Source organism: Ictalurus punctatus, chromosome 2, assembly GCF_001660625.3.
Source record: "Ictalurus punctatus breed USDA103 chromosome 2, Coco_2.0, whole genome shotgun sequence".
Lineage (NCBI taxonomy): Eukaryota > Metazoa > Chordata > Actinopteri > Siluriformes > Ictaluridae > Ictalurus > Ictalurus punctatus.
Genome location: NC_030417.2, coordinates 7,386,102 through 7,406,933, shown reverse-complemented (window position 1 = coordinate 7,406,933; position 20,832 = coordinate 7,386,102). Strand labels below are relative to the sequence as shown.

General features: G+C 39.0%; 1 protein-coding gene across 1 annotated transcript in view; it reads left to right on the top strand.

Moving 5' to 3' along the window:
- Positions 1–775: 775 nt before the first annotated feature.
- mettl24 (methyltransferase like 24) overlaps positions 776–20,832 on the top strand; it is a 30,765-nt gene continuing 10,708 nt past the window's right edge. Inside the window, exons 1-3 of the mRNA XM_017494038.3 lie at positions 776–1,247; positions 10,765–10,863; positions 17,967–18,088. Coding sequence (XP_017349527.1) covers positions 1,035–1,247; positions 10,765–10,863; positions 17,967–18,088 — 434 coding nt within the window. The 5' untranslated portion in view covers positions 776–1,034. The remainder of the gene's footprint in view (positions 1,248–10,764; positions 10,864–17,966; positions 18,089–20,832) is intronic.

Sequence of the window (20,832 nt, the reverse complement as noted above, 5' to 3'; positions counted from 1 at the left end):
AGATACGTCCTGATAAAATATGGAGCAAAGTCCAGAATCAAAAATACACAATCCAAAATGGTCAAAACACAGAGAAGTCAAAACACAGTCCACAAGACAAATCCAACAACTAAACAGTAAAGCAGGAACATGGCTACGCAGACATGGGAATAAGGCACATGAAATGTGGCTAATTCTTTGGGAAAACTGAAACAAACCTGAAATTACTTTAACTGTATTACTCCAGTGTTAGAGAGAGGGATAAGACTACATGAGATCAGCATTGGGAAGCCTTTCTTTCATGTCTGTCTCATTTAAAGACTCATTTATTGTTAGAATTTAATAGTTATAGTCTTGTGTTTGTGTTATATATTGAAGGAAATACTTGATTTTGATACTTGATTGAGTTTTGAGTATGTCCGCTACATACTGTATGTGCTGAGAGATTTTTGATTCATGTCTTATTTATATACATATATATATATTTTTGAATGAAAGCTTTTCCCCTATTTACTTGTTTTCAAAGTTATGTTTTTGTTTTGTTTTTTTTTTAGCACCATTTGGTTTTTGGAAACTGTCTTATTGGAGATGAAGGAAGATGAAGGACATTTCTGCTGCCATCTGGTCTAAAGTGTGATTGTGCCAACATCGCCGAGGAGACTGATACAAAACACAGAACGGATGACTGCTGACTGAGAGAGGGGGAGGTACCAAAAGTTGAGAGAGAGAGAGAAAGAGAGAAGGAGTTCCCAAAATTCTGAATGCAATCCACACACACACACACCCACACACACACACACACACACTCCCGCCCACCAGCATGGACGTAGATGTTTACACATGGTGCACTTTGTAACCAGAGAGCTTTGGTGCTGTGCTTCAGAACATGATGAAGAAGCAGAACAAAGATTAAATAGACAAAAAAAAGAGAAAAACTTCAGCACACTGCGTGTGAGAGTCCATACACCAGGAAATGGAGAAATATGGAGAAATGATATAATGATCAATGGCATGAGAGGGCACTGGAGAAGAAGTGAAAAACACCAAAGTAGAGGATGAACAGATGTGTGCTCACGCGTGTGTGTGTCCTGCTCTCTGTTCTGTGCCTTGCTGCTCATGTCTATGTGGAGTTTAAGGGATATTATGTGAAGCGCTGGAGAACACTTGCCCCACACAAGGGACTTCAAAATCACACCAAGACTCAGGAAAACAGAGGATTGAGTGACTTGGTGCGCACGTGCTCCCCGACAGACAGACAGTACAGAAAGGTGAGCGTGAGTTTTCATTCTGAAATACTTTACTTTTGAGTTAGAAAACTACACACTGAGTGTGCAGTGAACAACGGAGAAGCCCCACAGCTCCAGGTTCAGGTTCAATACTAAACTTGGATTACTGTCTGTGTGGAATTTTGAATGTTCCAGTGTTTGTGTGGGTCTCCTCTGGGTTCTCCAGTTTCCTCCCACCTACCAAAACATGCTGGCTATGCTAAATTGTCCCAAGGTGTGGGTGTGTGTGTGTGTGTGTGTGTGTGTGTGTGTGTGTGTGTGTGTGTGTGTGTGTGTGCATAGTTCCCTATGATGGACACCTTGCACCCAGTTTTCCTGTGGATTTCATATAAATGAAGAGTTAACCACACCTTTTGCCTAAACGTTTTATGTTTTAATGTTGTTGTTTTTTTTAATGAGCTTTCTTGTCACTTCCTCTGGGCTTGTGGAAATTAAAATAGATTTTAATGGTGCTTTTATGAAACATCACTGGAGTGCACCTCACAGAAGTGGCACTTTCCATTTTATTGTACAGTGACACAAAGACTGCGGCCTCGTTCAAAACGCATATGGAATTTTGTGTGGCATATAAAACCCTGCTAATTGCATTGCTGTCACAAAATGGAGGCCAGACATAATATCCAGTGCAGGGGAATACAATGCGGTATTACAGTATAACCGTGTCCTCAGAGAAAGTGTCTGCTATGGATATAAATGACTTCAATTAGTGGGTATAGCATTGGGTAGAACAAAAATGCATCACATATCACGGAATCAGATAATATTAGATTTCATGTCCTATTATTAATGAAAGGGATATGGGGCTTGAATTGAGAATGCTGTCTCAGTGTGTGTATGCATTTCTAAACTTAATCGCTTTTGCGAACAGCCCACAGAGATGAAACATACACAACCAAGTAAAGTTTTCTGCTCTCTTTCTTCTCATGTGTTTTTATTTGCTGGTTAAGTGGACACGTGTGTGTGTGCTGTTGACTGTGAAGAAACCAATAAAGAAGCTTTAACATACTTTTCTGTTCACAGTGTTTGAGTCGCGTATAATGTGACACGTCAAAGCAGGCACTCAGACTCTCCTATCATCCTCTGCTCACACACACACACACACACACACACACACACACACACACACACACACACACACACACACACACACACAAACATCATGTCCCTCAGTTCCTCTCTCCTATCTTTCACATACTCTCTCTTAAACACACACAACTGAATGACACAGATACATACTCTCATTCCCTCGCTCTTCACAGAGCACAATGGCTAGTTTGTCTTATCACTGAATATTCTATTGTCGCTATTTTCTTTTTCCAGCTAGATTTTCACCAGACATGCAGCAGTGTCCTGAACTGAACAAAAGTCCTTATTTTGTTCCAACCTTTCATGTAAGCAACAACAAAAGGCCCATATAGAACATTATACATTCCATACGTCTATTCTCCCTACTTTACATCATACATTTTCACTGAACTCCAGACAGGCTTGAAGGCACAATAGTTGATTTTAAAATGTTTCTTTCTTTTAAAATTAACCTGAAAACATATAATGAACATGATATATAATAACTGTTTAAGCCATGGCCTCTGCACAAGTGTATTATTTAACAGAGAATCAGAGTGCAGAGTGATTGATTTGTGTTTACATGGCCCTCCTTTCAGTCATTTTATAGACACTACCCAATACCCAAAAAGAAAAAGGACAGCGTAGGCATTCTCATAATTCAGTACGGATTTTTAAATGTGTTATAACTCGGCTTTCAAGCAGTTGAACCACCTGGACCACACACATTGAGAGGGACCACACAATAAAACAGAGTGTAATGAGCGTCTCCTACACACAGTTGACATCCAGCATAATATATGCATACTGTAAACATAAAAAAGATAAACAAAACTTGCATAATGCACCATGAGAAAGATAAAAATGTTACATATGGGTTAGGCAAGTACTTAGTGTTCCTCTATTCTACAGGTTGAGTGACTCTGTGTGTGTGTGTGTGTGTGTGTGTGTGTGTTGGGGGGGTGTAGTATGTGTAGTAGTAGTATGTGAACCTTGGAGACCCACGGCATCATTGTTGATATGATCTTTTTCACTTCCTCCTCAAAGTCCTTTATGTAAAAAAAAGATCATATAAACAAAGATGCTGTGCGTCTCCAAGGTTTCAGATTCACAAACTCCCGTTCTATGAGAACTACAGAGCATAGAAGGCCAAAAGTACTGTATGTGGATGCATGACCATCACATGCATAAGTTCCTTCCCCAAACTTTTTCCACAAACTTGGAAGCAAACAATTGTATAGAATGTCTTAATATGTTGTAACATTAAGATTTCCCCTTTACTGGAACTCAGAGACTCAAACCTGTTCCATCATGACAATGTTCCTGTGCACAAAGTGAGATCCATTGAAAATGGTTTGCCAGTGTTTCAGTGAAAGAACTTGAGTGTCCTGCACAGAGCCCTGACCTCAACTTCACTGAACACCTTTGGGATAAACTTTGGGATAACTATCATGTTATGATGTTATTCTTATGAATTCATGCATGAATAATAACCAGATTAAGTACATGCTAATGTATTAATTATCACATAGGGGTAAACTCAATCAAACATGCACTATAAGAAAGAATATAAATAAATGTGCGTAATTTCAAAGCAGTCAAACTAAACACAGAGACATCTAAGACTAAAACACTGGAAACTAATCTTACAGAACTCTGGTTTTAAATGTTAATAAATAGTAGTGTCTGCTAAATGAATAAATTATACTGTATTAAATTCACCCTTGTGGGCAAAGGAGCAGTACCCCAGGCCCAGAGCATGTACTAGTACTACAGTGGGATTTAAAGAGAATTGGATAGAGAAAAATTCCCTCACAGCATTTAAACACTCTGTACAGCTGAACTTCTCTGTTTTGAGTATGTGACGGTGTAGAAGCGTCAAAACCAGATTTGTCATTTTTGGCTGTTGTCCAGAATTCCACCTTAATGACATCCACTTGGTGTTTCCAATCTGCTACACATATATATTTTTGCATATAAAACAGGCATATTCTAATAACAACATCAAGCCTATCGAGACTAGTGTCATGGCACTCAAGACTAGTCCTGAGACAAAACATACATAGTCTCAGCCTTGTCATAAACTTGAGACAAATTTAACGTCATCATGTCTCAGTCTCAGCCTAGAAAGACTCAAAATATTATTTCAGCACCACCCGAGACCATAACATAATTTCCACAAACAAGAACTTGCTCCCATTGTAATGGGATGTACATGCTGAGTTCTATAAATAAAATATAAATAAAATAATATAGCACATGTAATGTACAGCTGTATTTAGATGTAAAAAGTTGTATGAGCCTATGTATGTCCTGTGTACTTACAGTATGTGCAAAATGGAAAGATACTACAACCAGCACACTAACACATCTAAGTGTCTGGTCTCGGTCTTGACATGGACTTGGCTTTATGTGGTGTTGCTCCTGTCTTGGTCCTCACCCCATTGGCTATGGTCTTGGTCTTGACTCAGTCTTGGCTAAGGGAGTCTTGAACACAACACTAATCCAGACCATGTGTGTTCTATATAGATTAATCATGTACTTATGCTGGAAGACCTTATAAGCTCAATTATTTTGGACCTCCATAGAGACTGTAGATCTTTCACAGTTCAGACCTGAATTAAAACCACTTGTGCAAACACACAGCTCATAATACGCACACAGACATAGCAAACCTCATACAGAAGAACTACCAGCGCACTCATGATCTCAACTTCGTTTTGTATGTTAAAGCTGATTAAACAGTCAAGCAATGTGGCTGTTATATCAATATACAGTAAATTTGAACTCCAAATGTTCATGTGAGAATGACTCATGAATCACTTATTACATAAAGTACTCCTTAACCTATGCCAGATTAACTTCTTTATTAAAACATCATCCTAATCCCTTATATTAATTCTGCTACTATACATTCCCTCTGAGCTGAGAGCGAGACACTGAGCGGATTTCACGCTTAGAAATTTAAGAAATAAATCTCTTAATATGAAATAAAGTGTGAGTCACTCTCACAGATAATCATACTCCACGAGAAATGAAACGGGTTGCTTTTAATAAGCTTACTGTTTAGTTTTGACAAAAACAATTCTATTTCCATTTTCTTTATATTTCAAGGTATTAACCATGATGTTTTTTTCATGCAACACATGGTTTTATATTTATTCTTTCCTTCATATAACTCAATATGCAGTATAAGTAACTAAACAAAGCAGTATTTAAGTGGGTAATGCATCTCAGTTCACATTGTTCCATTGGTCTTAAGCAGTGCAAGATTTTCTTTATTTTCTCCCTGGCACACAGCATAGTGATGACAGATATGACACGAATGCAACAGAGATCATTCTGTTCTGAAGCTTAATGCTGTAATCGTGCCTTTAAAAAGAGGTGAGAAAGGCAGCACAGGCAAGCACGGGCAAGATGAACAGGAGAAAAGGACTGATTTTCATGTGTAGAACAATGAGAAATGAAAATCAGCACACACACACACACACACACACACACACACACACATACACATTAACATACACACTCACACATACACACGCGCACACACACACACACACACACACATGCACACACACACACACACACACATACACACACACACACACACGCACACACACACACACACACATACACATGCACACGCACGCACGCACACACACACACACACACACACACATATGCATGAACATACGCACGCACACACACATACACACACACACATGCACACACACACACACACACACTCACACACACACAGAGGAAATTGCACAGACTAGCCTAAGATTTTGTATATCTGATGCATGCACAGGCTGATGGGGAAAAACTTGCTGCTTTGCAATTTGGACAGTAAGTATCTCAAAGCTCAGTGTAAAGTGTTCAGTGTAAAATGTCCAAGTGTAAAGTGTCCAGTGTAGGGCGTCCAAGTGTCAAGCATAAAATGTCCAAGTGCCAGAGGGGTAACGGGGGAAAAGCAAGTTATATATTTTTTTAAACAATTGTACCAAGTAATAAAATAAAAATTAGGACCCCATGTCTATGTTTCATGGAACCCACTCTATTGACCATAGGTCTATAAAATAAAATGATTAAGGTACATATTTTTTTCTTACAGTATTCACAACCATACATCATGTTTTGAATGACTGCAGGACTGCTTTAATCACTGCTGAGTTGTTGCTGATCTGTTGACACACAGTGGTTCTTCCATAATCAGTACAGTTTCCATATTATCTTATTACTAAAATGTAAAAAAAAAAAAAAAAAAAAAAAATGAGGCATAAAAATCTGAAACAGGTGCTCATTGGAATGTTCTCAGTAATGGGAGTGATGAAACAGAAAGGCATAACAGTGGCATGATAGCAAACTCAAAAAAGTGTCAGATACAGATGTGGACACTTTCGAGAGGGTTGTCATTGACTGTGAACACTGTTTCCTGAGTAGTTCTCTATACAGTTTAGGCAAGATTGGCAAAAAAATAATGTCGTTATTTCTTATTTTCATTCAACAGCATTTAGCTAATGTTAGTGTCTGTGCAGAGTTTCTGAGCATTCTACTTTTCCATACATCACACACATTCACCTCCGTTCCATGCCACTACATCTGACATACTCTACAATAACGCAATGTTGGGGATCCTAAAAGCAGACTTGGACAACATGATGCCACACCCAGATTGTGTAGTAAAAGGAAATGACAGCTGTACCAGTCAGAAATCTAGACTGAACACTAGACTGTTGACAGAGTGTTTGGATCAACAATGATGGATGGAGAAGTCACTTCTTCACTGGAGTACGTAACAGTTGCTGTGCTGATAGGGTTCATATAAAAGACTGAGAAAGAAGGTGAGCAGAAATGTCTTTAATCAGGCTCAGAGATGAGGCTGCAGCATAAAGAAAGACTTAAGAACATTATAATGCAGTTATGGCAGAAACATTTGCAAACAAATGTAAACAAAAGTTTCAGTGGCTTACTGGTGCTTGATTGACTACTACTGTCCCATCATGTTCACATCTGTCTTGTTGAAATGCCTGGAAAATGTACTCGTGCAATTCATACACAGCAATATGACAGTGTATTTTAATTCCCATTTCAGTTTTTCGATTGACACAATGGCTCAGTAGATGTTGCCTTCTCACTCACTCTAACACATCTGGGCAAGAAGAACAGATCCATCCGCAACTGTGTACTGGACTTTCTTTTTAACAGGAAGGACTTTCAACAAAACAGCATCTACACTGATAGTACGCATGGGAATGCCCCAGAGCTAGGACATGACCCATTACATTGGCAACAATATAATTAACAGACAACACCACAGTGATCGGACGCATAATCCACCAACGAGTCTGCTTGGGCGACAACCATGCTATGAAGGTTAGTAAAGCTAAAGAGCTAATTGTGGACTTCAGGAAAAACAAAGCGGATCATACTTTCATCACCAATAATTGTTCTCCATGCAATCTGTGTGCACATGACAGAAAACTCCATCAATGTGAACTGAATAAAAAAATATTGGCACTTGCATCTACTTATCCAGTTGCAGGATGAAAGCCCAGTTGATAATCATGGGATCCTCTCACCCAGCTCATTCCCTGGTCCCCTTCTTCCATCCAGCAAATACTTCCAAGGCATCACTGCGCACACCTCCTGGCTCAAGCATACTGTAGCTTTTCCCCTCAGGCCAAAGGATCCCTTTGTTAACTCATGCTGGCCCTCCATACCTCACTAAGCCAAACCTCTGAATGCAGCAGCATTTTATTTCTATACTTGTATACTTTGCATTGTTGTACTATTCTACTTACTACTTAATCAGTTAATTAGGAGTAGTAGATATCTTAAAGCAGGTAAATCATCAAACCCATCTCTGGCCCTGCAGGACTGATGTTGAGGGCCCCTGTACTACTTATTTAACATATTATTTATTCATCTGGTACTTCAAAATAATAAGCTTCTCTATAGTAGAATGGGGATAAAGAGTTAAACAGTAATTACATGACACGGAATTAACAATGTGTGAGGAGATATATACCAAAATATTAATTAAATATAATCCAGATGAGGATAAAGTTAAAGAATTAAAAGGGATAAAATAATTATTGAGGATCACAACTTTAGAGCTCAGTGTCTTTAAATGACTGAATTTTCAAATAAAACGACGTAATACAAAGTCTCAATCTCGCGACATTTATGTATAACTGTGTCAGTGTTTAGCATCAAAATCTGTGTTAAATTGTTAGCTATGATTTGGATGAAATATGTTAAAATTCCTTTGATTATAAGTACCTCTTTGAGCTATTTGCACATTAGAAATGACATTGATATACTGTAAAAACCTGTTTGACATTTTTGGCCCCTGAACAGGAAATAACTTCAGTTTATCTGAGGCTCTCTGTTCTTTTCCTTTCTGTATTTATCATTAAATTCCTTCACTGCGATTGTCCGGCTTTTGTTTATCCAAATGAGTGTATGTTAATTCAATTCAGTGGCCTTAATTGGCATGACCACTACAGCAGTTACAGTATAGCCAAAGCACTGAAATGACACTTATTCTTCTCTATCTAAAAAACATTTTACTCTGTGCTTAGATTTGCCTACTCCAGTACTTCATGTAGGTTGTTTTGGGGTCAAAATTTGGTTTACGTTGATTGTTCTGAGGTTAGGCTGGTTCTGATGCATTGTAGTGTTGGTGTGTATTAGTGTGCTGAGCTTCAGGACCAGATCAATGAGCTGTGCTCAACTCTTGGCAGTGCAGGACTCTGCATTGGTGGATGTGCAGGTCACTGTTCTTTAAAATGTATTCAGTCGCGGAAGAATGCTTTTAGGCACTTGCATGAGCAGCAATCCAGTCTCACTCCATGTTCCTAATGAATCATATGCTTTTTAAAAGCCTGTGAAACAAATGTCTTTGTTCTGGTTAAAATTCCAATCAGTTAAGGGGTGTAGGATGTAAATGTGATGTAGGATGTGAATCCAGTCTGACTTTTACACTGTATTTCATAGGTTTTTGAAATAGCTGTGCTGCACAAAACCTTCCCCAGGTTACATAGATGCCGCTCTCTCTGTCAGAGATGTCTCTATATGTACACTCAACAAAAAAAGAAATGTCCCTTTTTCAGGAGACTGTATTTTAAAGATATCTGAAAGAGTTTAAACAATGTTTTTCATGCTTGTTCAAAGAATCATAAACGATTATAGCACATGCACCTGTGGAACAGTCCTTAAGACATGAACAGTTTACAGGCGGTAGACAATTAAGATCACAGTTACAATAACTCAGGACACTATAGAGACCTTTCTACTGACTCTGAAAAACACCAGAAGAAAGATGTCTAGGTCTCCTGCTCACCTGCGTGAACATGCCATAGTCCAGAGCAATAAACTGCAATGTCTGTAATGTAAGACGCCTAAGACAGTGCTACAGCGAGACAGGAAGGACAGCTGATCGTCCTTGCAGTGGAAAATTACACGTGTGTCCCCCCATACGTGATCGAAAACTTGCAAATGCCTTGGTGAAAGAGTGGAGTAACAGAGTGGATGAGATGCACTGTAGTACCTGTAGCAGCCGGAGGCCACCAGATACTGACTGATACTTTTAATATTGACCCCCCCCCCCCCCCCCCCTTTGTTCAGGGACTCATTATTCCATTTTTGTTCATCAAATGTCTGTGAAACTTGTTCAGTTTATGTCTCAGTTGCTGAATGTTTTTATGTTAATGCAAATATTTACACATGTTAAGAAATTTGCTGGAATAAAAAGCAGTTGAAAGTGAGAGGACGTTTCTTTATTGCTGAGTATATGTACATACACTTGCCTAAACCACATTCAGCGCGCAAAAATGTTATCATCACAGGACCCATTTTTATCACAGATTATTACTGCTGTCATTTCAAACTGAGAGAAAGATAGAGCGAGAGAAAGTGTGTGTCAGGAGTGCTGTTAGATAATTGATTATGTCAGGAGGGGGTCACAGTTGGTGTGTGCGTTCAATCAGAAACTTATGATACAAATTGCAAACACACTTACTAGAATTACCTCATTTCCAAGTTCCCAGGAATATAAATGGGATGTAAATGAAATGCCAGACAGATGAATATTAAGTGAAATTCTTCAGTCAGCTATGTCTGGTTTGGATCACAAAAGCATTTCATTTTTTAGATTTTTTTTTAGATCTATTCTATCTATTTCTGTCAAACAATCCTGAGAAATGAGCATTAAACATTTTATTTCACTTGCTCTCTTCTAATCTTGCCAGACTTCATATGTTCTTAGCCTTTCAGTGCTGATTTTTTTTGTGAGAGACCTTTTAAGTGCTCTCTCTCTCTCTCTCTCTCTCTCTCTCTCTCTCTCTCTCTCTCTCTCTCTCTCTCTCTCTCTCTCTCTCTCTCTCTCTCTCTCTCTCTCTCTCTCTCTCTCTCTCTCTCTCTGTAGTCTCTCAGGTGGAAGATAAAGCTGAAGCCATGGGCCAGTGAGAGCCACAGCCTGGAAGATGAGGCATTCAGATTTATCAAGTACATCACGACACCACAGGTAAACCCACACACTTGCTTTAATTACATGGTATATATGAATAAAGGACACAAATCCTGGCATAAACACATGCTATTTTGAACTGGGTTTCTTTCCTATCTTTTGAGCAGTGGAATAGTTGTCTTTGTACAGTGGCAACTCAAGGATTTAATTGAGGTGGCAAAGGTGTCATTGACGAGAGAAATGGAAGTGATGCAGAAGGCTCTCAACGGGCCTTGACTGAAAACTTTGCTTTGAACAGAAACTGCATTTGAACAGAGCTCAAACATGTGCAGAATACAAGCTATTCATGCAGCCTATACAATAAGGATATAACTGAATGCCAATACAGTATTCAGATTGAACGTATAATATCCATAACAAATGCAAATACAGGTCCTTACTTAAAATCCCTCCCCAATTACTACTCAAAAACACATAAAAACACTTGCTTGGAAATAGAAAAAGGTAGATGCATCTTTCTTCTTTTTCTCAATGTTTTCACTGTAGACAAGTTAGCAGTGGTGCACATTTATGATTTGCAGTATCTATCTGCAATACATGGACATTTGACACAGAACCTGGCAACCCTGCTCACTGAATAAATAGCAAGTTTGTTAATGTTATACAAAATGGAGATGCGCTATTAGTTTTTCACCAGCATACTGAGGTCCAAAATAAAGCCATATTCAATTCAATTCAATTCAATTCAATTTTATTTGTATAGCGCTTTTTACAATAGACATTGTCTCAAAGCAGCTTTACAGAAATATCAACACCGTATATAGATATTAAAGGTGCGAGTTTATCCCAACTGAGCAAGCCACTGAGTGGCGACGGTGGCAAGGAAAAACTCCCTAAGATGTTAAGAGGAAGAAACCTTGAGAGGAACCAGACTCAGAAGGGAACCCATCCTCACCTGGGTAACAACAGTTAGTGTGAAAAAGTTCATTATTGACTTATATGAATTCTGTATGGCCTTAGAAGCAGCCGTAGTCCCAGCAATCTGGAATTGGAGTAGATTAGAGCTCCATCCAGAGGCAAGACATCCGAAACAGATCAGGCAGTTCCGGAGATCAGAAAGGATCTGGATCTCTAGTATCTCCATAAAATCATGTGTGGCTCGGCAGAAGGAGAGAGGGAGAGAAAAGATTATTAGGACTGGGAATGAGCATAACAGAAAGTCTAGTCAGGGTAGGCTTGAGTAAACAAATACGTTTTAAGCCTAGACTTAAACACTGAGACTGTGTCTGAGTCCCGAACACTAATTGGAAGACTGTTCCATAACTGTGGGGCTCTACAAGCAAAAACTCTTTCCCCTGCTGTAGCCTTCACTATTCTAGGTACCGTCAAATAGCCTGCACCTTTTGATCAAAGTAGGCGTGTTGGATCATAGAAAACCAAAAGGACGCTTATATACTGTGACGCGAGACCGTTTAATGCTTTATAAGTTAATAAAAGTATTTTATAATCAACGCGAGATTTCACTGGGAGACAATGCAGTGTGGATAAGATTGGGGTGATATGGTCGTATCTTCTGGTTCTAGTTAGGACCCTAGAATGCAGCTGCATTCTGGACTAACTGGAGTTTGTTTATGTTCCTACTGGAACATCCAGACAGTAAGGCGTTACAGTAATCTAATCTAGAGGTGACGAATGCATGAACTAGTATTTCTGCATCATGTAGTGACAATATATTTCTTATCTCAGAAATATTTCTGAGATGAAAGAAGGCTATCCTAGTAATATTATCTACATGAGCATCAAATGATAGGCTGGAGTCAATAATCACTCCAAGGTCTTTTACTGCTGTACATGATGAAACAGAAAGACCATCCAGAGTAACCATGTGATCAGAAAGATTACTTCTAGCTACACGTGGGCCTAATAAAAGTATTTCTGTTTTATCAGAATTAAGTAAAAGGAAGTTAGTTAACATCCAACGTCTAATGTCCTTTACACAATCCTCAACTTTACTAAGCTTCTGTCTGTCCTCTGGCTTCGCTGAAACATACAACTGTGTAACATCAGCTTAACAGTGGAAGCTAATTCCATGTTTACAAATAATTTGACTCAGAGGTAGCATATATAAAGTAAAAAGCAGTGGGCCTAAAACAGAACCCTGCGGAACTAAAAAGGTAACCTCGGTATGCGTGGAGAAGTCTCCATTTACATCTACGAATTGATAACGATCGGTCAGATAAGACCTGAGCCAGGAGAGGACCGATATGCCAACAACATTTTCTAATCTATCAAGGAGAATAGTGTGATATATAGTATCAAAAGCTGCACTAAGGTCGAGTAATACAAGCAGCGAGACACAACCCTGATCAGAGACCAGTAGTAGGTCATTTACTACTTTAACTAACGCCGTCTCTGTGCTATGACGAGGTCTGAATCCTGACTGATACATTTCATGAATGTTATTCCTATGTAAGTACGAGCATAACTGCTTTGCTACAACCTTTTCTAAGATCTTGGAGATGAAGGGGAGATTTGATATAGGTCTATAGCTGGACAGTTGAGAGGGGTCAAGGTCGAGTTTTTTAATCAGGGATTTAATAACTGCTAAGTGATTTAGGTACATAGCCAGTGCTAAGGGAAGAATTGATTATATTTAAAAGTGGTTCAATTACTCCTGGACCAATCTCTTAAAGAAACATGTAGGCACAGGATCTAGTAAGCAAGTTGACGAATTGGCTGAAGAGCTCAATGAAGATAGTTCGGTCTCTCTACGCGGAGTAAAACACTCTAAACATTGATCTGATATTGCTACATTGTCATGTAATGGGTTTGTTACAGTACTGTCTGGTTTTAATTTAATAGCCTGAATTTCACATCTAATATTTTCAACCTCACCAATGAAAAATTCCATGAAATCTTCACTGCTATGTAATAGCATTGAGTAGATTGAGTGTTTCTCTCTGTAGTGGTTTTATTCCTAGTTAATTTTGCTACTGTGTTGAAAAGGAATCTAGAATTGTTTTTGTTGTCTCCTATTAAGGTGGAGAAATAGATTTTTCTAGCATTGCCAAGAGATTTCCTATATTTCAGTAGGCTCTCCTTCCATGCTGTTTGGAATAACACCAGTTTGGTTTGACGCCATTTATGTTCTAATTGTCGAGTGGTCTGTTTTAAGGTACACGTTTGATTGTTATACCAGGGTGCTAATTTTTTCTCTATAATTATTTTTCTTTTGAGTGGAGCCACTCTATCTAGCGTGTAGCAAAGTGTTGACTCTAAGCTTTCAGTCGTCTGATTGAGTTCTATCGGATCTGACGCTGATCCAAATCGAACTGATGTTTCTGCGAGGTTATTTAGGAAGCTCGGTGCAGTAGCTGATGTGAAAGTACATTTTACGCAGTAGCGAGGTGAGGTGGAAATATTATGCTCAATATATATTATGAACGAGATAAGATAATGGTCTGAGACAACTTCAGACTGTGGAAAAATTTTAATATTTTCTGCCATATTTCTGTACAAACAATAGAAATGCTTTTATTTATAGAGCCACTGCTCTTTTTTTTTTTGCGGTAATGTATACAAGTGAAATATAGAAGGCATGACAGAGTGAAACAGAAAATAGTCCAGTCAAGCTAACAGCTAGGGAAACAACAAGACACAGCTACAGTTAAGGAACAACAATAATGCTGTGTTCAGCAAAAAGTCTGACTTCTGTCTAGGAGAAACCAAAGACAATGCCATGGTCGGAAATTCAGGGAGGAATCCTTAACCCGGTCATGTTAACATGGATGCTCATACAAACTAAAATATCACTTCAGTACTTTAAATAAGCTTATAGTAACATTTAACATTTAGATCAGCCACCATAGGCACATTATTTATAGGTTAGACCTAACCAGTTTGCTGTTTTCAGAAAGAAAATACATCATAAACCCACGATCACTAACGTAATCTATGTATGTAGTGTATGTAATGTAATCAGCTAGCTTGATGCTAAAAAAACAAAACATGGAGGCATTCATGTTTTGCCCCATTTTGTAGCTTGAACGCACCACCATCACAAAAATGATGCTCAGACTAAGTTCAGACTTTTTAAATGAAGTCTAATATTAGTTTGAGCTAAAGGCTAGGTAACATGAGACACCAACAGTTAAGCAAGCTACCTAGACTAATGAAGACAGAGAACAAGTGATTGTGCAACACAATGGCAATAGTAATAAACACCAGAGACACTGGGAGGTGGGTAAACCAACAGTCCTGAAAATGAGCTTTGAAACAAGCAGCAGGTTTTAATAATCACAAGAGGCAGTGCATTGGGGACTGAAGGAGATGTGACAATTCTTAATACTGTCATTGAAACTAAATGAACAAAAGGGAGAGATTATTGCAAGAGTAATACACCTCTCTGATATGTGATCTGAGCTCAGAATAAGGTGGAAAAGCATAGGGCCTATTGTAAGGATGTCGTCCTTACAATAGGCCATCCTGGCCATGACCCTGCCTTTGAAACTCTAGTTTATACATTTCTAAAGTCCTAGAACTTTAATCCAATATAATTTTACGCAATGGGATTGAACAGTGAATATACAGACAATTATAATGTCTTCTGGGAAACATGTAAATATCTTATGTAGCTTCTGAAGGACAGTACTAAATAAAATAAAAAGATCTTTAAACAAAATTATAACCATTTACAGAGATCATCCTGTTCAAAAGTTTACACCTGCTGAAGCATCCTTGGGCAAGACACTGTACCCCAATTGCTCCTGATGGCAGGCTAGCAGCTTGCATGCACAAATCTGTGAGTGGTAATGGGTGAATGAGAAACAGCGTAAAGCGTGGAACCACTAAGGTTAAAAGGCATTATATAAGTGCAGACCATTTACCATAATGTAACCAAAAAGAAATCTTTTGGCTTTGTTTTCCCCATGTCGACTAGGAAAATGTCCCCACAAAGTCAGATATTCCTAGATTTGGTCCACACTAAGCTATAGGCAATTCAATGGAAACCTTTTGAATCTTTTAGAGTTTTTTTTGTACTGCAGGTTTGTGGAGATCATTTCAAATCACCCCATAAGGTGAAAACTGTCAGCTATCCACATCCTTGGGGGCAAATTGGTACTTACCATGATATAAAAACATGTCGACATGCCCACACGCTCACACACACAAACACACACGTGATAAGGAATTGAAATGAATACCTACCACAATGTCATGACAGGCCTATAAAGAGTCATGACAGGCCTATAAATTGCCAACTATCTCCTCCCTCTCCCCCTCTCTCCCCCTCTCTCTCTCTCTAACGGCACGCGCTCACTGAACAAACTTGGCAGTGAAAGTTGTGCACTGCAGCTGCAGGTGATGAATGAACACTCTTATCTGTTTCTTGGCCTTAGAATCCAGTATCAGCTCAAACCCTCTCATTCCTCCACAGCAGCATCATATATCTGCAGTCATATGAAAAAATCATCTGATGACTCAAAAAAAAAAAAAAAAGCAAAACAAATGGATCATGGAAATAATTTGATTAACATGTTTATGTGCACTTAAACAATCTGATAATGGGGAAAATTCACAGTCTACGTGATGGACTCAATAATAGGTTTTCTCACAAAATACATGACTGTACATCCTGTACATCTACTACCTGCAAAATAAACAAGAAGGAAGAAGCCATGATACACAGCAGTGAAATATCCCAGTGCACTTATAGCAAATACAGGCACTCTTGGAACGCTGCTCAACCAATCAAATTACTGAACTGAAACTAACTGTTGGCTGTAGACATATGGAAAAGAAATTTGCTGACAGAACTAGCTTTATGCTGAATACACAGATGGGTGACACATTCAAGGAAAAACAAGTGTCCCACTTGTCCCCTTCAAAGGAAGAATCACCGAAAATAGAATGAACCAGACAAAGTTATTCAGACTGATCAGCTTTAGTCTATGATGAATCATTCCTATCCAAATGGGAGTGGTCTTTTTCTGAATGACTCCGCCCCCGTCCACAAGGCATGAGGACTCACTGAATGGTTTGATGAGGATGAAAATTATGTAACTCGTATGCGGTGGCTCACTGGTTAGCATGTTTGCCTAGCACCTACAGCATTGGGGGTTTGAATCCTGCCCCCACCCTGTGTGGGGGTTTCCTTCAGGTACTCTGGTTTCCTCCCACAGTCCAAAGACATGTGTTGACATGTGATGGGTTGACACCCTTTCGAGGGTGTCCCCCACCTTATGCCCAAGTCCCCTGGGATAGGTTCTAGGCTCCCCCACAATCTGTTGCACAATCTTGATAAGCAGTACAGAAAATGGTTGGATGGAAATGCTATGGTCTTCACTGTCACTACATAAACGCAAGAGAGACTATGGAGCAACATGTTAGACAGCGCTTTCCAATACTCTGAATATCATTTGGAAGAATGGTGTTATCATCACCTGAGGTGAATTTCTGAATGTGTGATATGAAGGTGAGATAAGGAAGCTGTTAAAGATGTGGGTTAGGCAGAGAAGCAGGAGGAAGACAAGATGAGATTACATTTTAAGCACTATGAGTAAACCTTCCAGTGGAGGATGTCTATGATGGAGTCGAATTGTACAGCTGTTTTAGGATCTCACCGTGCCACCCAATGATTGTTTCTATCAACCTTATTTTTGGAGAACTTTTAGAGATTTTGTCTTTGTTTACTCTCAGTCTGTTACACTTGTATGGTCAGTGATTCCTGTTTACTAGTCTCATATATTTATGAGTTACCCCGTAATCCGTATATTTATACGTCCTCAGATGCCCTGCTACATTTCTGCACTGTACTTTCCTAGCCTCAAACTTTTCTCAAATGCCAACTGAACACCCTTCATTGGCCTCATTCTCCTGCACCCGTATTGCACAGTGATGAAGCTGCAAACTGCATATTGTTCAAATATCATCATTTTCCTTGAATGGCATGTAGACAGCGCTTGGATTACTGTCTCAGTGGAGTTTTACATGTTTTCTCCAACCACCTACAAACATACCAATAGGAAAATTGAATACAAAAAAAATGGCACCAGTTGAAACAGTATAACTGTGTGCATTCTGTGTATGTGTGTGTGTGTGTGTGTGTGTGTGTTTGTGTTTATATGTGTGTGTGTGTGTGTGTGTGTTGTGATGTCCAGGTGTCCTGTAGAAATCCTGCAAACAGCCTGCCAGTTCAGGGATCATGGGCACTATGTTTGGATAACAGATTTGACTTGGCCCGAAGCATCGACACTAAACACTGTCGAGTCTATTCACTTGGGTGAGTTTCATTCTCTTTCTCATTCTCTTTCACAGACATTCAAACACATCATTGAGGTGATAATTGCAGGCACATGTGGTCATTAGTCATAAATAAATGCAAATCGTAAATCAGCAATATTGTATTAAAACATCACACTTTGTTAAGCAAGAAATTATCTTGATAAGCTTGTCTTCTTACTTCGTGCAGGTCATTAATGCTATTCCTACAAGGCAAAAGCTGTCAGATATTCCTATATTTAGCCCCCAGTAAGTTATAAAAACAAGAGCACGAACACTCCCCCCCCCACACACACACACACACTTTTGTCACAAGGTTGTCTCTGTGGTGAAGGTTGTGCATGGATCGCTGCCAGCTATGAGGCTACTGTGTCATCTGGGCTCAATCTAATCCCCTATCTACTGAGTCAGCACCTTTTATATAGCACAAGTATCAGCCCTCTTCTGTGTGTGTGTGTGTGTGTGTGTGTGTGTGTGTGTCTGTGTGTGTGTAAAGACTGTCTTGAATTTGCTCTCTCTGTGGCTAAATATGTGCACAGCTGTATGCTAATAACCCAAATATTTGGCTCTTGCTATAATCAAGGCAAACTATGCAGTTTTACTGTAACATCTGTGTTCGGATGAGTCTCCATTTGTACCATGGTATAAATATACTATATAATAAATATGATCTTCAAAGCTTTTTAACATTCAGAGGAAGGTTATTAGAAATTATAGTATGAGCGTATTAATGAAGTAGGTTATAAAACTGAATATGAATTGAAATCACATGTTTAAACATAACCAACATTCAAGGTCATACCTATGTTTACATTTATCTACATATATCTAAATCATCTAAAAGGACTGATATACAAAATGGCAACAAATTAAAACGTTTCTAAATGTAACTGATAATAAAACATGCAGCAAGGTGTAGTTTACACACTTTCAGTAACTTGCTCAGTGTCTGGAGGTTATTCTGGACAATTTATCTCAGTCAATCCACCTACTGGCATGTTTTTGTGAAGTGCGAGGAAACTGGAGAACCTGGAGAAAATCTATACGGACACAGTGAGGAACATGCGCAGGAACTCCAGAAACCTGAGCTCAGAACTGAATTTAGGGACCCTGGAGCTGTGAGCCACTCATGTTATAATTATGTGTTGGAAAACGTTCATCCTGTTTATTGGTGGGGGGAAAAAAAAACTCCAACAACCACCAACAACTGCCTAATTTTAAAAGTAGTGTAAATGTGCTTACACACATCTGCATTTAAATAGCCATTACTTTTCAAATAGCCTCAATTTACAAATATTGTACTGGTTACTCAACCATCAGTGTGACTGCTATCTTAATGGGGAAAATTGTGCTGCTTTTTGAAGCATCAGCCAAGGAATGTCAGGGTCCAAAGTGGAGCAGTTTAGTTTTATATCAAGTTCCACATGGATCTGGTCAATCTTCTTTCTTTGTACAAGTTATAAGCATATTTTTACATGTGCAGGAGGCAAACTTTGGAACATCCCATTCCAAAGCCATGGGTGTTATTATAGAGTTAGTCCCCCTCTTCTGATATGTATAATATCCTTCGCTCTTCTGAGAAGGATTTCCACTAGATTTTGGAGCATGGCTTTTGGGATTTGTGCTCAATCATCTTAAAGACCATTAGTGAGTGATGTCTGGTAAGGAGGCCTGACATGCAATCTACATCCCAGTTCATCCCAAAGGTTTTCAGTGGGGTTGAGGTCAGGGCTCTGTGCAGGACACTCAGGTTCTTTACCACTAACCTTGGCAGACTTCATGGAGCTTGCATTGTGCACAGGGGCATTGTAATGCTGGAACAGGTTCAAGCTCTTTGGTTCCAGTAAAGGGAAATTGTAACGCTACAGCATACAAAGGCATTCGATACAATTGTGCTTCCTACTTTGTGACAACAATTTAGGGAAGAAGCACATATGGGAGTGATGGACAAGTGTCCAAAAACTTTTGGCCATATAGTGTATTTGAACTTGCTAGACACTATGCAAATGTGCTACAGAGATCCCCAGGGGTGTGTTTTGATCACATCCTCTTCCCTCCCCCTCTTCAGTACAAGAAATGACCTAAATATCTGTGGGTGTTTTGAATGCAAATGATCATTTCAGACATTAACCAGAGAAGCAAGAAAGAGACAACCTGGAGCATTAGAAAGACACGGCACACACACAAACAGCACATTAAATCTGCCTCTATGAACCACGGAACCCAAAATTATCTCACATTATGTCTTAATGTTTTTCAAGATGATCCTTTTTTTGGGGGGTTCAAAAGATGCTCGTTCTGCAGTACATGCTTTTATTCACGGATATTAAAAGGGATTAAAAGGAAGTATCTGATCTGTTTTTGCTCATTTCTCTTGCACTAATTTGTAAAGGTGTTTAATCTTTTTTAAACGTTGTGCTTGAATCCGCTCCCAGCTGATTGAGCTGATTTGCGGAAACCAAGTGATCAATGCTTCCACATGAGGTAAACATTAGAAGAAGTGGTGGGGATAGCAATTATACATTTTTTATGACTTTATTTGCAAGAAATCCAACAAATTTGGCACTCGCTACATTTCGCATCCATTTTGCATGACGTTGGGTTGGAAAGATGGAAGACAAGACATTCCATGTAAGCCACATTGAGACAGCTCATAAAACAGCAAAAAGAAAATGAATGTATTTTTAATTAATTTTTATCACCGAGGCTAATGTTTAATTCATACTGAAAGCATCTCAGGGCAAG